Genomic DNA, 16,469 nt, shown 5'->3' with positions numbered 1-16,469 from the left:
ACTCTTTCCAAAATCAAATTAACCGAACCAAAACATAGATGAATCTCGAAGCCCAAGTGTTATAATGCATCAAAATAGCGGCCTTTGAGATATTTACATGATATTTTTTGTCTTGAGAAGGTCCATGTGCTTAGATGCAATTTCCACCGAGTAATGATATATATATATATATATATGTTTGGCATCTACTTCATATGATTACGCATAATAGTGAATATGCGGAACGCCAAATGTATAATAGTTATAGTAAAACTGGACCGACCCATCTCACATTTCCACAGAGAATAAAATAAAGCTTTTGTAACCGTCACGCTAATCTAATTTACAAATTCGATAGAACCGAAAATACTGGTTTGGCAAAATACTTCAAACCAAACCAAATTGAAATGGTTGGTATAAACCGGACCAAACTCATTCGGGACCTGAACCGGAATGAAAAATGGGACAGCTCGCAAGATGTGTTGTCTAAATGGGGATATTTACAAAGAGATGGCTTGGTTGTGGACTTTCCATCATATATATAACCCTACCGTGTGTACCAAGTTACCCTGTACCTTCCTGTACAAGGTACCGCGGTTTCTTCCAAAACGATTTTCTGAAGGATGTGAGCAAAAATCCAGAGGGAGGTAAGAACTGTATATTGTCACAGTACACTTCCGTAATGGATCCAGTTGGTAAACTCTTGTGAGAAACCCGGTACGTGAACATCCTCGCCTCCTTCTGACCAATCAAGATCAAACCTTCTCGGAGGAAACTGTAAGAACGAAAATCATAGTCAGTGTCTGCCAGTGAAACTCAATTTCCTCTCCAATGATGATGGACCACAGAGACAATTTGAGTTCAAACCCTATGTTTCATCCCTTTCTTCATAAACTTCATGGTGTTAGTGAGATGGTCCGGGTTAGGAGAAGGGGCAGCTGATTAGAGCTATGTTGAACATTTTACGGGGCGATATGTTATATTATTTTCCCTTTTCTGACGAGGAATTCGTAGCGATTACGCCCATGTGAAAAATACTTGAATCTAAAGACTTATATACCATGTATGAAAACTGCATTCAGATTCATTATCCATATGGTATTTGGACGTGACGAACGATGAGTATGATTCATCTCATTGAATTAGGCCAAGACATCGGGATATAAAAGGCGAGAATTGAGTATGAAGGAAGTAGTACCTCGACAGTGGAGTTCGTTCTACTTGAAGAAGTGATGGATTCGTTTTCCATATCGGTATAAATGTTGTCCGAAGACCAAGACAAGGTGCTGAGGAAAGATGAACATCATCAACAAGCATTTGGATAAAGATCAAAGATCTAAGAAATTGATATATGAATGTGCACGTGCACCGTGGACAAAAAGATGATTTCTTTTTACCTGCTTTTTTCAAAGGACTTCTTCACCAGAGCATATCTACTCTTCACAAAAGCATAATTATCGTCATGGCCTTCAGTAGAACAAGAACAGTTGCCCGGAAACATCTGGCTCGAACCCACACGATGTTCACAACAAATGGCCGACAGGAAGCTAAAAAATTTTCAGACAGGAAGAGTATCATAAGGCTGAAAATGAATTTCAGATAGGATGTAGCCGATATTAGGAGACTTAAAGGTACACCTCGGAGGAGAAAAAGCTTCAGCTTCGATGACTGGGAGATCTGGATTGGATTCTGAGATACCTCCGTTAATGCCTTCACGTGAAGGCTGAGAATCTCTGACAATAGCCTCCTCGATGTTCAAATCACCATCCCAGATGATATTATTATCTGAGAATGATCTCCTCATAGCCGGTCTGCAATGCACAGAGAAACATTTAATCTTGTCCACTTGTAGTAACTTAGTAACCAGAGATTTAAAAAGGCATTTCGACAACGAGTACCTCGGGTATTCATTATCAAGGTTGGCACTATATCTCCCGATGTTGTAATGATGGTCAGAATCCAACTCCCATAATGCCGGGTTCCCCAGTTGTGGTCGGAAATGACCCAAGAACCTGACCAAATCACCATGCCAAACATCTCATGACCAAATCTACGAACCTAGAAATATAGATCTGAGTGAACTTACATGTTGATGCCATTTTGTTTCTGGCCATCAAGATAAGCATTACTGTAATGACGACGCAAAGCCGTAAAAATATCACGGTGTCGATTCACCAGGTTGCGCTCACCTCTCAGATCACAAAACATCTGCAATGAGCATTATGATACACGCATTGTTTAAACATCTCAAGTCTACCAGAAAAATACATCGGAGAGAAAAGAATAATAGAATTTTCAACAACGTTTCTAAACGGTGGAAATAGCATGTAGCCAACTTGATCGTTTTGTTTAGAACTGCACCCTTTCATTGCAAGATCACCGGTTAGGGGAATCCAAGCAACTCCCTACGGATTGGTTCTTTTTAACTACATCGGCATATGTTGGATATCTCCAAACGAATTTGGTTCACTTCTGTGTAAAACCCTCGATTTTTTAGTACAATTTACATTTCATTTAAAGAAATCACCTTGCTGTGTGCTTCCGAACCACCATACTGCAATGCAAGTGTATCGCCCATAGTCTGATAAATTTCCATCAAAGTTGTTGATGGATGGCTACTAAGATCAGAATTAGATGATGATGTAATACCCAAGGCATGAAATTGACGCCCGAGAGCCATCAGTCCAAGTGCATATTGAGCCAAATTTGTGCGGTCTAAGCAATCTATGCAGTTTGTCCTCATAACCCCAGTTTGAAGCATAGATATATCAGTCAAGAATGTTCCCTTCTCTGCATTAATCGTTTCCTCGTCCCTACCCGGAAGAGATTGAGTGAAGCCATCTGCATCCGAGTTCCTGAAATACAATTGTATTAGAGTTTAAGGCTTAACACCAGACAAGGAATACAGTCTGAAACTAGGCCAGAGAGATACAAACAATGTAAATATAGCTACTGCAACATGAAGATTGTATAACGAAATCGAGCATATAAAAAGATTAATGGCTTGAATTACTATATTCTAAGTTATGATACTAAATCCCTCGTCAAGTTAAACTCCCCAAAATAGATGATATTTTGCTCTAACAATTAGATCATGAACTAAATTCAGGCAACTTTCAAAGGAAAAAAAAAAGGTTATTACATAAGAAGCTTACTCAAAGCATGAGTCATTCAGTAGTTCTTCGGATCCGACACTCGTAGAAGCTTCACAGCAAAATATACCAGTCAAGTCCAATGCATCCGTTGCAAACGTGCACAAGCGGTCGAATGCACTTTCAGCTCCACTGCGAAATTCGACAAAAGATCGTTAAGTTATTTTACATTAGAAACCAAAAGAATCCATGTTGGTGCAAAATATGGTATAAACAAGTACATTTTGAAGTGTTTACTGAGATCGAAATGAATTGGCCTTAAACGATTCTCCTTCTTCAAGCTTCTGTTTATAAATAGGATAGCCTTTGCAAATTCTGGACGTAGGATGGTTTCTCGATGCTTTTTCTCACTTGCCTAACCACATAGAAGGGCAAACACATAAACAGCCATTTGGAAAACAGAGAAAATGATTGTTGAAAGACACAGAACCTACCTTTATCAGGTTAAGGATGATTATTGGATCCCCATATCGCTGTTTTAGATTCTCAAAATGGCGTTTAGTCGCCTCATAATTCATTTCATTCTTGTATACTGTAAATAAAAAATACAAACAAACGAGATGGGATCAGGATAGAAAAACTAAGAACCCTTTAAGACAAGGCATACGAGGCTTACGCTGTATGTCTGGTTGTGGATTAAAGAGAGATGTTTCTTGGGACCAAAATAGGGGGATGGAGCCCCTGTTCTGCACAACCGAACTTATTACCACTCTCTGACCATCATCGGGAACTTCTTTGGAAATAATCTGCTCTGTCTCGACATCGTTGGCTGCTCTGCCCATCTCATTTACACCACGTCTTAAGTATCTACTCGATAACATGGGAAACAAAGAAAAGTCGGTCTCGTATTTAAGAATAAAGACATATCAAGAGGAGTCTTTATGTGACATTATTTCCAATCCATGTGAGGCTATGCATCAACCTGAATGAATATGAGTTACCTGGTACCAGCAAAATGTCGTGAACGTCGAGCTATGACAGTCATTACAACTTCTGTATCATTTATTGAGCATTTATTCTGGACAAAGAAAAGGAACATTTCGACATTAAGTTAGCATGTTGGACTTGCTTCCAATAAACATAATCGAGACGGGAAATTCATTTACAAGAAACACGATACTTATGTTTTGCTAAATTCAATCTAAAATACGGTCAGTCCTGGGAACTAGGGCATGTGTAATAATCATGCTTCTGATCAGAACAAGTTTATACACCAAGTCACAGAATATTTCAAACTTACCATTCATGGGTTTCCACCGTAATTTATTTAGTTTACCTGATTAAAGAATCCACAAATCAATGCAACTGTCCACACGGTATTCTGGAGGATTCTTCGGATCCCACGGGTTAAGAATGTGTTCCAGACAAACAGTGTGTTGTAGTGATCTTTCCCTCTCTCACTGTTGCATGTGTTCTTCTGAAGGCTATACATGAGGTGATATGTATAGCTGAAATAGAAGTCTCTTCTAAGATCCACCATGGTTAAGAGCTTCTTGTACCTACAATACATGAAAAAAAAGAACGTGTGAGTATATACATGTTTAGTGTCCAACCGATACCTCACCTTATTCAACATGAACAGATTCAAACCGAAATCACGGGGAATTTGTTCATTACAGTATCAGTGGACACAATGATGAAAAGAAACAATCCAAGATTTGTGCTTGCAAATGTGCCGATAAAAACGAAGTGGAGTAGCATTAACAAAGTGTATTTGAATCAACACCTATTCTCGGATAAAGAATCAGCCGCTTCGCTCAGCACTGAAGGATGTGGAATTGTGATCATTCTGCTCTCTGCAATACCATATACTGTATGCCCACAAATCACACCCATCTTCTTTCTTTTCGTTATCATCAGCATATAGTATGGTTCCAAGAATCTTACAAATCCTGCATCCAGAGAATGTTAAATAGATCGAAATGAATTCTGCATAAAGCAAATGACAAAGTGATCGGTAGATAGTTCCCAAGTACGAGCAGAGGGACATATACCGATGATTCCGTAACAAGTTGTGACCTCTTGGAGCCCACCGAACTTCTTGTTCCCTTCGTTTATCCGTCTCTTCACCTCGCGCCATTCATCTTTCGAGTAATTTGTCGGATCTTCGAAGAGATTCAGCTCTGTTGGATTGGTACGATCAATCTTTAGGATTCTCCGGAAAGTCTTCTTCTCGTCTCTGCCGACCAGATAAAGATTCTGTGGAACAAAAGTATCAATTTGGTAAAAAAGGTAGGTAATTTGAGCTGAGAACCTGAATTCTTTCTCAGAAGACTCATGCCATTTTACTACAATTACACGAAAACAACCAAAAATTTCGAATCCACAAGTTTCAAATCGAACCCATTTACAGCTTTTGAAACCTGTCGTGTTTCATGTCGGAAAATATCTCGTAAACAGAGGGATATTTGACCAAAATCATAAACCAAACAGCTAAAATAAAACGATAGAGCGCCTGAGGTAAAATTCACCAACAAGAACAACAAGTTTCGCAAATCAACGAGATGAAACTTTACTGAGTGGGTCTTGTAGAGCTTGAATTTCTGAAGAACAGGAGAGTGAATCGGGTCTGTTCCCGGATCAACCCGAGGATTCGATCCCATCCGAAGATCAGAATCCGGGTTTCGGAAGTGAGAAAACCCGGAGATGGGTTGACTCGTATCACCGGAGAAGATAGAGGACGATGACGAGAAAATCACAACAATATTCCCGGAAAATCTGGGATTGGGAAAAGAAGAAAATGATCGGATGAGCACGAAGAAGATGAACACTCGACGTAACCAGGTTCGGAGAGAAGACCAGCAAGGGGGTAAGAGCTATGGTCTTCAGTTAACCTTTTAGGCGCTAATTCTACATATTTATACTCTCCCTAAACACGCTGTCGTTTTGTGTTGCCTTGTAAAAAAGGGCTTCCCCTTTTTGTTTTTTTTCCCCTTCCCTTCCCTTCTCTAAAAGAACAATCATTATTAATTAAATAAAATCAAATAAAAAATTTGAGTTTTTTTTTAAATAGTTTTTAGTGAGAATATACTCAAAAGGATATAAAGGAAGTCACCTTTTATACTGTTATTGTTATTAGTATTACCCATGCTTGAGTGACCTGAGAGAATATGTAAACCATACTTTATCCTGGGTTTAAATCCAAGCGTGGGAAGGGGTATTCACATGGACTTCTCCGATCCTCTGGGAAATGTAATCGGGTCAAAGGCCCGGTAAACTTCCGGATTATCAAAAAAAAAATATTATTATTATTTTGGATAAATTATTATTAGTATTATTATTGAATTGATATTATTTTCTCGTTAAGTTTCAGAAGTATTGATAATGGCTATAACTCGAGATTGTATGAAAGGAGATTATATTTGATGTCGATTTACATATATGGTTTGAGATGCATAATTTTAAATTTGATCAATATAATAGTAAATATAACTTCAGGGCCATAATAGAGAACAATAAAATTATCCCTATAAATTAGAATCCATTTGGTAAAATAAATAAACTAATTATATGTTTCGAACAAGAAAGCAATGAAATAAAAGAATAAAAATAAATTTAAAATGATCTCCTCCTCAATATCACTATAATGCGAAGGTCGGCCCAATAATAACTACAAATGATTAGTCTTTCTTAATGAGATTTTTTTTTTTAAAAAAAAAAGCGCAGATGATTAAGGAATTGACCTCGTTCCTTCGTGGGATTAAAACGAGTAAAGAGATGAGAATTGAACGTTGAAAACGGTAGGGGGATTATTATTATTGTCGATTTCATAATAATGATAATTAGGCAATTAATTAGTGACACGTATTATCAAACCGTTTGTGGTGATCGACATGTGTATCTGTGCGCTTACGCAGTCGGACATTTTTTGTTTTTATAATACACCACCAATTGACCTTTGCTCGTATGAACTACACCATTTTATTTTTATTTTGGTTTAAATTCTTTAAAATTACATCTGTTCAATTATTTAAGTTAGAAAATTGGATTTTTCTTCTTCTAAAAATATATTTTTTTTCGTAAACGTTTTTTCATAACCGAAACAAAATAATCACACCTCTATTTATCCATCCAAATATTCTACTTTTAATTTAAATACTCACATTTGCTTAAAAAAAAACTTTTTGTGGTTAAATCATGAACACGTGAGATATGTTCTTTGTAATTAAATATCAAAGATATTGGGAATAACCATAAAATAAACTGATGCCTTACGGTGAGCATGGCATTATCCAAAACAATTATTTATTCGTCTTTTCTTATATTAATTAGAACATCATCACTATATAATCCGAAAAATAAATTCAAGCCATCTATTGTCTAACAACAAAGATCAAGTATCATATTAAACCGAAACCCAAACCACAAGCTAGATTCGGTTTGATTAGGTTCGGTTCGGTTCGGTTCGGTCCGGTCTAATAACGGGTTTAATGCCTCTTCTGTCTCTAAGCTTTCCTTCATGCTCTCCCTTCCCACTCCTCGTAAAACTCCTTGAGAAACTCCACCATGAACTCGTGCCTTTTCTTGGCCCTTCTTCGACCCGCCTGAAAATTTTACAGACCCTGATAGAAATTTCTCGTTCTCGTCATCGTATAGCGTTTAAAAGTTGTGTCTTTTTCTCCTAATCTTACCTCGGTTTTCATCAGGTCCTTCAGCTTGAGGAGCTTCTCATGGAAGTGATTAACGGTAGTCTGCTCCTCTTTCTTCATGTACTGATCTTTGGTTAGCTCCATTCGGGGCTTGATTTCAGGATCATGAAGAACTCGGTTTCTGCTTCCACCGAATGTGAAGCAACGAGCAATTCCTATAACCAGATGAGATCGAGGGCTAGTGAAAAAAAAGAATGCGAATTAATAATCAAATGTAACGCGAAATCCTACTCAGCACAACACAACAAGAACATTGAAGTGGGACATCCCTCCTTGGTGATAATAGTCCAGAAATCAGATATAGGATCTTGAGAAATTCTTGATCTGATCTTAAAGAAGCTCAGAAACATAAGAGAAGCTTGTTACCTATAGCGCCAATGGCATCAAGACGATCAGCATCTTGAACCACACCAAATTCTGGAAGAGATTCAACAGTTGATGACCCGGCCAGCTCATCCTTAAACCCTGGAAAATGGGAGAAAGAACTCAACCGTATCGGTTATCGAATTATGGTTTCTCCGATCCAGTTGTCAAGTCATTATTTTTTTCTGGGAGGGATGTGAGCTAAACACCAAATCAGTTAGTGGATTCATCTATGCAATCATCCTGAAAAATGATGCAAGTAAGTGTATTGAGCTCGATGAGTTTAGGAGCCAGTAACTGACCCATTCCCTCGATGATCTTTAGAATCTTCATCTTCTTGCCCTCTTCTACACACTCCTCGTTAAGGAAATTCTCTACAAGCTTCTCCTCCGAAGGGTCTCTGAATTCCATAATTTTCGGGTCATCAAACAACAAGACAAGACAATAGCATGAGATTAGCATCGATCATTCCCAATCATACGAAGAAAAATGCAGGACATTCAAGGACTTAATCTCAGACACAAAATAAAACATGTTTTCCTGTTTCAATTCGCAACATCAAGAATTGGTATTGTCTTTTTCTTTTTGTTTCATGATGTTAGTCTAGTCCAGTCAAGCGTTTCAGAAGCAATGGACAAGAACGAGTAGTAATAGAAACAAACCTCCTGTATTTGTAATCACCTGAACAGAGAAAGAGAGAACAAACAGATCAATACAGGAAATACATTGCCGAAGCGAGTAGGGAAACATGTAATCCTTATGAAAGCATAGACATTGTGGGGAAGAAACACCAGATTCAGCTACCTATATCATGGAGAAGAGCTGCAAGCTCAACCTGCAAAGGGAGATCAATCAGCAGAAGAAATATTCACCAAAAGAAGAAATCCCCAAATTAAACTATGAGAATGCAGCAGAAAACGCCCATCAGAACTTAATTTAAACAAGACATTGTCACAACAACAAAACTTTCAGGAGACTGTAAATTTCGGAGAAATTGGCGTGAAGTGCAGAGATTAGGGTTTTGAGGGCGGGGTGTATGCGGAAAACTCACGATTTCCATGGAGTCGGGGTTAGCGGAGAGGCCTTCGTCGCGGGCGAGAGAGAGGGCGAGAGATCTGACCCTCCACACGTGCGAGGCGTCGTGTGAAGCATCGTTCCCTTTCATCACCCTCTCCACCATCTCCTCCGCCTTCTTCACCGTCGCCATCTCCAGTGAGAGATCTGATTTTCCCGGCGATTTTAAACCAATTCACTAGCCGCGTTTTATTCCAAAATTTGTGATCGATGATGATCTTAAACTTTAAAAAATTCACTTTTTCCATTAGCAGTAATAATAATATTACTTGTTGGTGAAAACTGATTCTATCATATATTTTATATTTATTATTTCACACAACTAATTTACTGAGAAACAAAAGCAGACGACAACATTAGAAACAAGCCGAACAACAGAAACAAAGCTGTTGGGTACAACATTTCTGCCAGAAGAAGAAGAAGAACTAATCTCTGAGTCGTATCAATGCCTTCAATCTCATTCCCTTTTGTCTTCCTCCACATCTCCATCTGATGATCCTCCTTTTTCGGCCGGAAAAGGTCTCGTTTCGGGCAGGTTCTCGGCTTCTTGGGAAGGGAACTGCGTCGGTTTTATGAGTGTTAGACTGTAATCATCCTTCTCGAATTCGCCATTCGCTTCTCCCGAGTATGCATACCTAAACACATGACAGCCGTTATCAGTTCTCCGTCCCTACACAGCGCTTGGTAGCCGAGAAAGAGAGATGGAAAGCAGAATGCAAGAAAGAAAACGAGGAAACTTTCCGTCGACCTCACTCAGCTTAACTAACTCAGTAACTGCCGGAACAGACACTTCACTTGCCTGTCTTGCTTGTTTCTACTTCTAGCTTCTCGTCTATCATCGTGTTTTAGAAGAAGGAAGACTCGGGATATAAGCTTTACCTGGTCGAATTCTGAGACGGGGCCCAGAGAACACAGATAATGGTAAGAAGTGAGAACGAGAGCAGCTGCCAAAAACCCGGGATGATCCAAGCGTTTTGCCAATGCTCATTGTACACGTCCTTCGACTTGAAATAAATCTGCAAAAATCAAGAGAGAAAAGAAACCCAACGAAAGTGAATAATCCCGGAATCTTAAAGCAGGCCTTTTTAAACTTGGTCAGGGGGAAATTCTGGTTTAGAATAGGCGAGTTTTTTGCGTAACGGTACGAGAATCGGAAGTCAATTTGTTATATTACCTCGTAGCAAATCCAACCCACGGAAACCAAAACAGCCACGGCCAAAGCGTTCGTGTACTTTCTGTATATGTCCAACTTAACCAACATCCTTCTTGCCTGTACGTTCATTTCAATGTCACCTCGGGTCGTATTCATCAACTAAGCAAATGACATAAGAGGGAAAAAATATCGGGGTACCTGAAGCTTCTTCAAAGTAGCGGAAAGCGACTTGAATATCCATATGATGAAGAAAGCATCCAATATCGCAACCGGGAGTGGCAAAAACAGCCGAGCCTTTCCCGAGAGATCGCTTACAGCACCGACATTTTCTATCAGTTCGAGAATTTCAGATGCTGCGAAGAAGGTTACACCAAGCATGATGACTTTCGATGTGAGGCCGCCAAGTGTGGGCCTGACAACACCATACCCCATCGAGACAATCAGGATGATGATACGAGCAACAGTTCGTTTAACATTACCGAATGTGACCGCCCAGATGGTTATATCTGTTGGTCGGATCCCGGTCTCGTTGAATTCCGCGTAATCGAAATACCAGAGAGCCATCTCAAACATTCCCAGTGTTATCACCAGAGTAATGCAATTCTGCAGCGGGAATACTTCTCTCCAAAATCTGGCGTACTGCAAGAACCAGAAGATTCCAAGAACCACGAAAGCAAGAGACATGAACCCGTAAAAGTACATCAGTGGAGCCATTCTACCGGGCAGATGCCCACCTGGGTTTTTCCAAATGGTTTTCCCCTCGACGACTAAATCCCTAAGATCCAGATCACAATGGATAAAATACAAGTTGTACATTCCAGTCCTAGTGATCTGTACCAACCTCGACGGCAACAAAGCAGACAGCTCGTTCTCGCCAAAAGTAATACCAAACACTAGAGGCCAGTTCGAGTCGTGAGCAGAAGGACGGTAAATGATATCTCCATGTGAGCAAACACCGAGTTTCGCCAGATCTGAAGTACAACAGACAGCTCTTTGCCCACCATAAGCTGACCCTCCTATGTTCTCACGGTCCCCAACCTCGAAAATCACGGCATGGATAGGCAATGTGGATCTGTTAGAGATTTCCTCCGGCCTCCGGAATATTATCTTCTCGAAGCTGTTGATACACTTGCCATATTAGACCAACACTAAGAGTCTAAAGTTAGCAACTTTCACAAGCAAGCTAAAGAATGTAAATTGCTCTTGAGCACTTGATCCACCATAAGTGCAGAAAACAGTCTATAATCAGCTGAAATTAGCTCGTAATGACAGAGAATTTACTTGTTCATCTATGAGATCCGACTCCTGATTCAATTCCTTGAACAAGTTCTAAGGGCAAATTCCGCAAACACTTCACGAGTAATCGAAATTCGACATCAGATCTCGGGACCCTAATCGAAGAATCAACACAAGCATCCCCAGAATCGAGGACCCAACGAGGGAATCGGGATCGGAGAGTGAAAATTACCGGATAAAAGAAGCAGAATCGGAATCGGAATCAGAACCAGAAGTGAAGTTGTCGGTGAGCGATGAAGAGTAGATGCCCTCGCTGCCGCCATGGAAGACAAAGGCGTTGCCTTTGGACGTGAATCTCTCGTTTCGATACTCATGCACAGAAGCTTCGATCAGAGTAACGAAAGAAGAAGAAGACGCCAAGCACATCATAAGAAGAAAACGGAGCCACATTGGCACCGACTTCCCGCAGAGACCCCTAAAGCAATTTTCTACCTTTTCAGGTATACGGATAGATTTGGAAGAACTTGCGTAAATCATGTTTGTTTTGGTTAATTATTGCAAAGGGATTTACTATGAATAATTTATTTTCGTTATTGCTATGGAAATAAAATATGCAATATTATGTTGGATACTTTATAGTAACCATAGAGAGAGAGAGAGAGAGAGAGAGAGAGAGAGAGAGAGAGATGAGAGGAAGAAGAAGAAGAAGCGGAAGAACACAAAGGTAGTGTAATGACGATTGACGACTGAGGGAGCCGGAGGCTGTGACTCTGGAGATGTATCTCACGGATGTCAAAGGCTTTAAGATCCACCCTGTCCGAAGGATCCCAATGCAGTAGTTGGGGGATTTTTACCCAAATAACCCACTTGTTCGCACCTATTTCAGCGTACACCACCAAAAAAAAAATTTTAATTTTAACCCATTTTTCGGTTGAAAAAGTTCGAAATACCTTTTCGTTTTATTTTTTGCGACCTTATTACGACTAACCTATAACTCATATACAACTAAAATAAGACAGATAATTTTTTTGCCACCTTTTTTAGAATCAATTGTAACTATATTTAGAATTAATTACGAAGTCGTAATAACGAAGTTATTTTCGAACGGATAAATATCGTGTATTTATTAAGGGTAATTTCATCTTTTCAAAGGAAAAAAATGTATTATGTTTTTGGTGGTGTGCACGTAAAATAGATGCGACCCAAGTGGGTCATTTGAGTGATTTTCTCAGTCGTCGGACCCGTAATACTCCAACTCCGACAGAAGGTTTGATCTTAAGCTGTCTTCGCTACGTCTTACTCTAACAACAAATTTCAGTCACAATTTAGATGAAAATGAGTTTAGAATAAGCTTATTGAAGGTAAATTAATTCATTTAATCAAAATATATTTTTGTTTTTAAAATTTTATATAACTTACACTTGAATAACTTGTTTTTTTTCTTTGATTCTTCAAAAATTTTGTAAACAAATTAATGTTTCGTCACCGTGATTGCACTACCAAAGTTTTTGTTTTTAAGTTCTCCATAATTTACTTTATAAATCTTTTTTTATTGAATTTATAAATACTTTTATTTTGTCTCTTTCATATTTGCATTAATTTTTTCTATTCTAACGAAACTCGTACATTAATTCTATTTCTGATTACAATATCCGATAATATTATATATATATATAATATGTCATATCCAACATTTTCTTGGTACTTAATTCAGACACCAACCAATTTTACTTCAATCATCTAAAGAGTTTGTTTCTTAGAAAGCAAGCAAAAGCGAATTGAACAAAGAAGAAGAAGAAGAAGAAGAAGAAGAAAGTCTTAGTTCAGGTTACCCACCTGAAAATTACACAAGCCACATACATATATATACACATATGTATGTCCGAATGTTTGTATATAAATATCTCAGTTCCATGATGTTTCAAGAACATGTCTGGTTTCTGTTGGCCCAATGCCCAGGGATCCAAACATGCAAAAAAAAAAAAAAAGATGCCTCCTCCTTGTGAATTCCCTCCACAAACAGCTTCTGCAGAACAAGACAACAATGATCTTGCATGAGCGCTTCAGCATGAGATGAGATCTTAGAATGAAGAGATTTTGGTTTGTGGGTTTTGTTTATCATTTACCTTTACTTCAGTGAAATCTCTGCAAGAGCTCAAGAACAAAATAATGTTTCAGATTTCAAGAACAATGACTGCAATCAGAAGAAGAAGAAGAAGAAGATGCGAATCAGTTAATGTGTGTTGATTCTTGCTTTGTTTTTTGAAAAGGATATGATCAACTCACAATCGGAGTCTGTCTTGACCCATTTATGCCCGTCGACGTTACTTTTCTCGTTTTCGCCGATATTCTTCGAGACTTGTTGCTTGTCTTGCAAGTAATTCTTCGCCGATGTTGCCCTAGCGGTGGCTTGAGACGAGCTCATCTTCTTGTGTAGCACCATCCTCAAGAACTGCAATTTTTCACCAGAATCAATAACAAGGTGATAAGATCGATCCATATTTCTAAGTGAAAGTTCTCCGTATGTGTACCTTCTCCATTCTTGATTCTTGAAGGGTGTCTCTCAAGCCTGGAGCAGGAGAAGGGAGTGGGAATCCATCGGTGCAGACGAAAATCTTCTTGAGGAGATACGAGACGGAGGCTTTACCGATATCCATCTTCTTCTTCTTCTTCTTCTTCTTCCGATTGTTCACTGCCGAGATCTCTTTGCATCTACCGATAATAACGTTGATAGTCCTCTCGATATCTTCCTCTTCCTTACCATCAGAATCGGCAGTGCAGATCCTCCTATCGACCTCCAAGCTGGAAGGGCAGTTCAAGAATCTATCCAGCGGGAGATTGTTCGTGAGCTCCCTGTGGACATCGGACTTCCTCTTCTTAGTTCTCGTCAAGAGCTTCGTCAGCTCCTTCTGCAGCTTCCCGACCTCCTCGGGATTGAAGCCTTCTAGATCATCCGAGGAAGAAGGATCTTGATCTTGATCTTTATTGATATCTTTTTTATCCGTGCGGTTTCCGCCTTGAATCTCCTGAACCACGCCAGTGTTTGTACCAAATGTTCCAATAGCTAACAATCCGTGAGGCAAATCGCTGAACTCCGCCCTCGGCTCTTGCTTCCCGTGATCTGCAGACCGCACCGAAAGTCCATACATAAACTCCAAAAACATATATATTCAAGAAAGAAATATTAAAATGTATCGTCAAAAGAAGATATATATATATATATATATAGGTTTTTATAACCCGAAAACATGGTAATTAACTCACGAGAAGCTGCTGAGGAGGTGCTTGATCTGCCGTTCACCTGCTTCTGGTTTAGCTTGTTCTGCATCCACCCGAAGAACTGCACACAAGAACCAGACAAGACCAGAACATTTCAGACATTTTCATAATGGACCAAGCGATACGATGTATGATCATCGCGACAACAGTAACAGAACACACACACGAACCTTCATGTTTCAAGAACAGAACCGGTTTACTTCTACTGAGGAGAAGAAGAAGAAGAAGAAGAAGGAAACGAATATGAACTCGACTACTCGGAGAATCAAAGGGTAAAAGATGATCTCTTAAGGATTTGGGATGGGCTTCGGTTGATGAATTTGATGGGTTCAAGTTCCCAAATTCACGGCCTCCTTCTTCTTTTATACAACTCATGCAACGTAAATCCCAATGCAAACGCCCCAAGAACATTCTTCTTCTTTTTTTTATATATAAAAAAAAATGGCGCATTGGAGAGAACGTTGCGGCTTTGATGGCGGTTCATACACCGTGAGTTGGCTCCATTGGATCATAAACAAATCATATGAATCCCTAGAAATCATTGAATGGTCAATACGCTGACACGAAGTGGGCTTCGCGGATTTCGTTTATATATAATCATATGATCACGTTTCAGAAATAAATAAATACAAAGTTGAATCTAACCGAATATATAATATTTATATTTGAAGTTTTGTATTCATTATAATTTTTGTTTTTGAAAATTGAAGATGTACACGTGTTAGAAGACAAAGGTTCGTCTTTTGTCGGTACAGTTCTACTCCCCAAGGGGTCGGGTTGACTTTGTCAACGGCAACCATCCTTCTCATTCGTCGTTTTAAATTAAATTTAAGGAAATAAAAACAGGATTCATGTTTATGAAAATAAATAAATAAAAGTGCGAACTATGAGTTTCAATAATAGAACAAAATCTTCTGTAAAATAATCTAACAAAATATAATGCCAAAAGAAGTGTGGTCAGCAAAATCTATGGTGTTAAAAATGTTAATAGCTATATATAATCATATTTTATTATGAACTAACCTACTAATACTTCATCCATGGGAAAGAGATAAACAAAGGTAGTGTTAAGAAACTCCCATTTATATGATTCTCCAACATAAATATTTTAATACTTTTTTATAATATTTAATAGTGTAAAACCTATAAAGATTGTTAAATTTGTTAAATAGTGCAAAATAAATTTCTAAACTTTTCATTTAAAAAAATTATTCTCAAACTCGCAAAATGTGTCATTATAATTTTCAAACTTATAACACGTGTCATTATAATTTTCAAACAGATTTTCAAATCAATATCATCAAGATTTTTTCTAACACCAATCAATAAATTTGAGAATTATAATGACATATTTTGCGAATTTGAAAATAAATTTGTTAAGCGAAAATTTTATACAAGAATTTATTTATTACTATTTTATAAATTAATTTTTTTTATGGGTTTTATTCTATTTAGATGTTTTCTATCCGAATTATGAGAATCTAAACGATTAAGAATATGGATAATGGAAATAAAATTATATAAGAGAGATGGAGAGAAACTAAAGTATTTGGTCATGTATAGAATAACCCATAGATTATACAT

At 38.3% G+C, this 16,469-nt stretch overlaps 4 protein-coding genes across 5 annotated transcripts; all 4 read right to left on the bottom strand.

Moving 5' to 3' along the window:
* Positions 1-211: 211 nt before the first annotated feature.
* On the bottom strand, positions 212-5,965 carry LOC104808061 (phosphoinositide phosphatase SAC5). The gene is made up of 16 exons (XM_010533579.1): positions 5,648-5,965; positions 5,126-5,330; positions 4,858-5,023; positions 4,408-4,630; positions 4,073-4,149; positions 3,748-3,938; positions 3,566-3,663; positions 3,353-3,486; positions 3,135-3,263; positions 2,507-2,834; positions 2,066-2,187; positions 1,878-1,991; positions 1,617-1,790; positions 1,377-1,526; positions 1,178-1,265; positions 212-754 (listed from the first exon to the last, which is right to left on the bottom strand). Exons 1-16 carry the CDS (start codon positions 5,732-5,734, stop codon positions 644-646), a joined length of 2,397 nt encoding a protein of 798 aa, XP_010531881.1. The 5' UTR covers positions 5,735-5,965; the 3' UTR covers positions 212-643.
* A 1,584-nt stretch (positions 5,966-7,549) lies between these two features.
* Positions 7,550-9,388, bottom strand: LOC104808350 (uncharacterized protein YpgQ). Its single transcript, XM_010534026.2, has 7 exons — positions 9,195-9,388; positions 8,948-8,978; positions 8,806-8,824; positions 8,446-8,543; positions 8,147-8,245; positions 7,763-7,935; positions 7,550-7,675 (listed from the first exon to the last, which is right to left on the bottom strand). The coding sequence occupies exons 1-7, from the start codon at positions 9,348-9,350 to the stop codon at positions 7,589-7,591; spliced, it is 663 nt and encodes a 220-aa protein (XP_010532328.1). The 5' UTR covers positions 9,351-9,388; the 3' UTR covers positions 7,550-7,588.
* A 279-nt stretch (positions 9,389-9,667) lies between these two features.
* LOC104808060 (transmembrane protein 87A-like) lies at positions 9,668-12,056 on the bottom strand. Its single transcript, XM_010533578.2, has 5 exons — positions 11,839-12,056; positions 10,569-11,487; positions 10,392-10,487; positions 10,097-10,233; positions 9,668-9,852 (listed from the first exon to the last, which is right to left on the bottom strand). The coding sequence occupies exons 1-5, from the start codon at positions 12,054-12,056 to the stop codon at positions 9,675-9,677; spliced, it is 1,548 nt and encodes a 515-aa protein (XP_010531880.1). The 3' UTR covers positions 9,668-9,674.
* Positions 12,057-13,700: 1,644 nt separating this feature from the next.
* LOC104808059 lies at positions 13,701-15,190 on the bottom strand. Of its 2 annotated transcripts, XM_010533577.1 has the most exons (4): positions 14,871-15,190; positions 14,138-14,727; positions 13,893-14,058; positions 13,701-13,800 (listed from the first exon to the last, which is right to left on the bottom strand). In XM_010533577.1, exons 1-4 carry the CDS (start codon positions 14,932-14,934, stop codon positions 13,781-13,783), a joined length of 840 nt encoding a protein of 279 aa, XP_010531879.1. In that variant the 5' UTR covers positions 14,935-15,190; the 3' UTR covers positions 13,701-13,780. The 2 variants fall into 2 exon arrangements, with proteins under 2 accessions (XP_010531879.1, XP_010531878.1); XM_010533576.1 differs by having other exon boundaries at positions 13,701-14,058.
* Positions 15,191-16,469: the final 1,279 nt, after the last annotated feature.

Source organism: Tarenaya hassleriana, unplaced genomic scaffold (genome assembly GCF_000463585.1).
Source record: "Tarenaya hassleriana unplaced genomic scaffold, ASM46358v1 Cleome14, whole genome shotgun sequence".
Lineage (NCBI taxonomy): Eukaryota > Viridiplantae > Streptophyta > Magnoliopsida > Brassicales > Cleomaceae > Tarenaya > Tarenaya hassleriana.
The sequence above is the reverse complement of the archived record's forward strand: the minus strand, read 5'-3'. Positions and strand labels throughout refer to the sequence as shown.

Excerpts from the sequence above, each read along its gene's own strand:
- LOC104808060 (XM_010533578.2), bottom strand. The coding sequence starts at position 12,056 with ATGTGGCTCCGTTTTCTTCTTATGATGTGCTTGGCGTCTTCTTCTTCT. Across the intron at positions 10,488-10,568 it reads CTACTTTGAAGAAGCTTCAG|GCAAGAAGGATGTTGGTTAA; the intron begins GTACCCCGATAT and ends ATGAACGTACAG. Across the intron at positions 9,853-10,096 it reads CCGTCTCAGAATTCGACCAG|GTATGCATACTCGGGAGAAG; the intron begins GTAAAGCTTATA and ends TCATGTGTTTAG.
- LOC104808350 (XM_010534026.2), bottom strand. The coding sequence starts at position 9,350 with ATGGCGACGGTGAAGAAGGCGGAGGAGATGGTGGAGAGGGTGATGAAA. Across the intron at positions 8,979-9,194 it reads ACCCCGACTCCATGGAAATC|GTTGAGCTTGCAGCTCTTCT; the intron begins GTGAGTTTTCCG and ends CTCCCTTTGCAG. Across the intron at positions 8,246-8,445 it reads AAAGATCATCGAGGGAATGG|GGTTTAAGGATGAGCTGGCC; the intron begins GTCAGTTACTGG and ends CCCATTTTCCAG.
- LOC104808059 (XM_010533576.1), bottom strand. The coding sequence starts at position 14,934 with ATGCAGAACAAGCTAAACCAGAAGCAGGTGAACGGCAGATCAAGCACC. Across the intron at positions 14,728-14,870 it reads CACCTCCTCAGCAGCTTCTC|ATCACGGGAAGCAAGAGCCG; the intron begins GTGAGTTAATTA and ends TGCGGTCTGCAG. Across the intron at positions 14,059-14,137 it reads AAGAATCAAGAATGGAGAAG|TTCTTGAGGATGGTGCTACA; the intron begins GTACACATACGG and ends GAAAAATTGCAG.
- LOC104808061 (XM_010533579.1), bottom strand. The coding sequence starts at position 5,734 with ATGGGATCGAATCCTCGGGTTGATCCGGGAACAGACCCGATTCACTCT. Across the intron at positions 3,487-3,565 it reads TCATCCTTAACCTGATAAAG|GCAAGTGAGAAAAAGCATCG; the intron begins GTAGGTTCTGTG and ends CTATGTGGTTAG. Across the intron at positions 3,264-3,352 it reads CTCAGTAAACACTTCAAAAT|TGGAGCTGAAAGTGCATTCG; the intron begins GTACTTGTTTAT and ends CGAATTTCGCAG.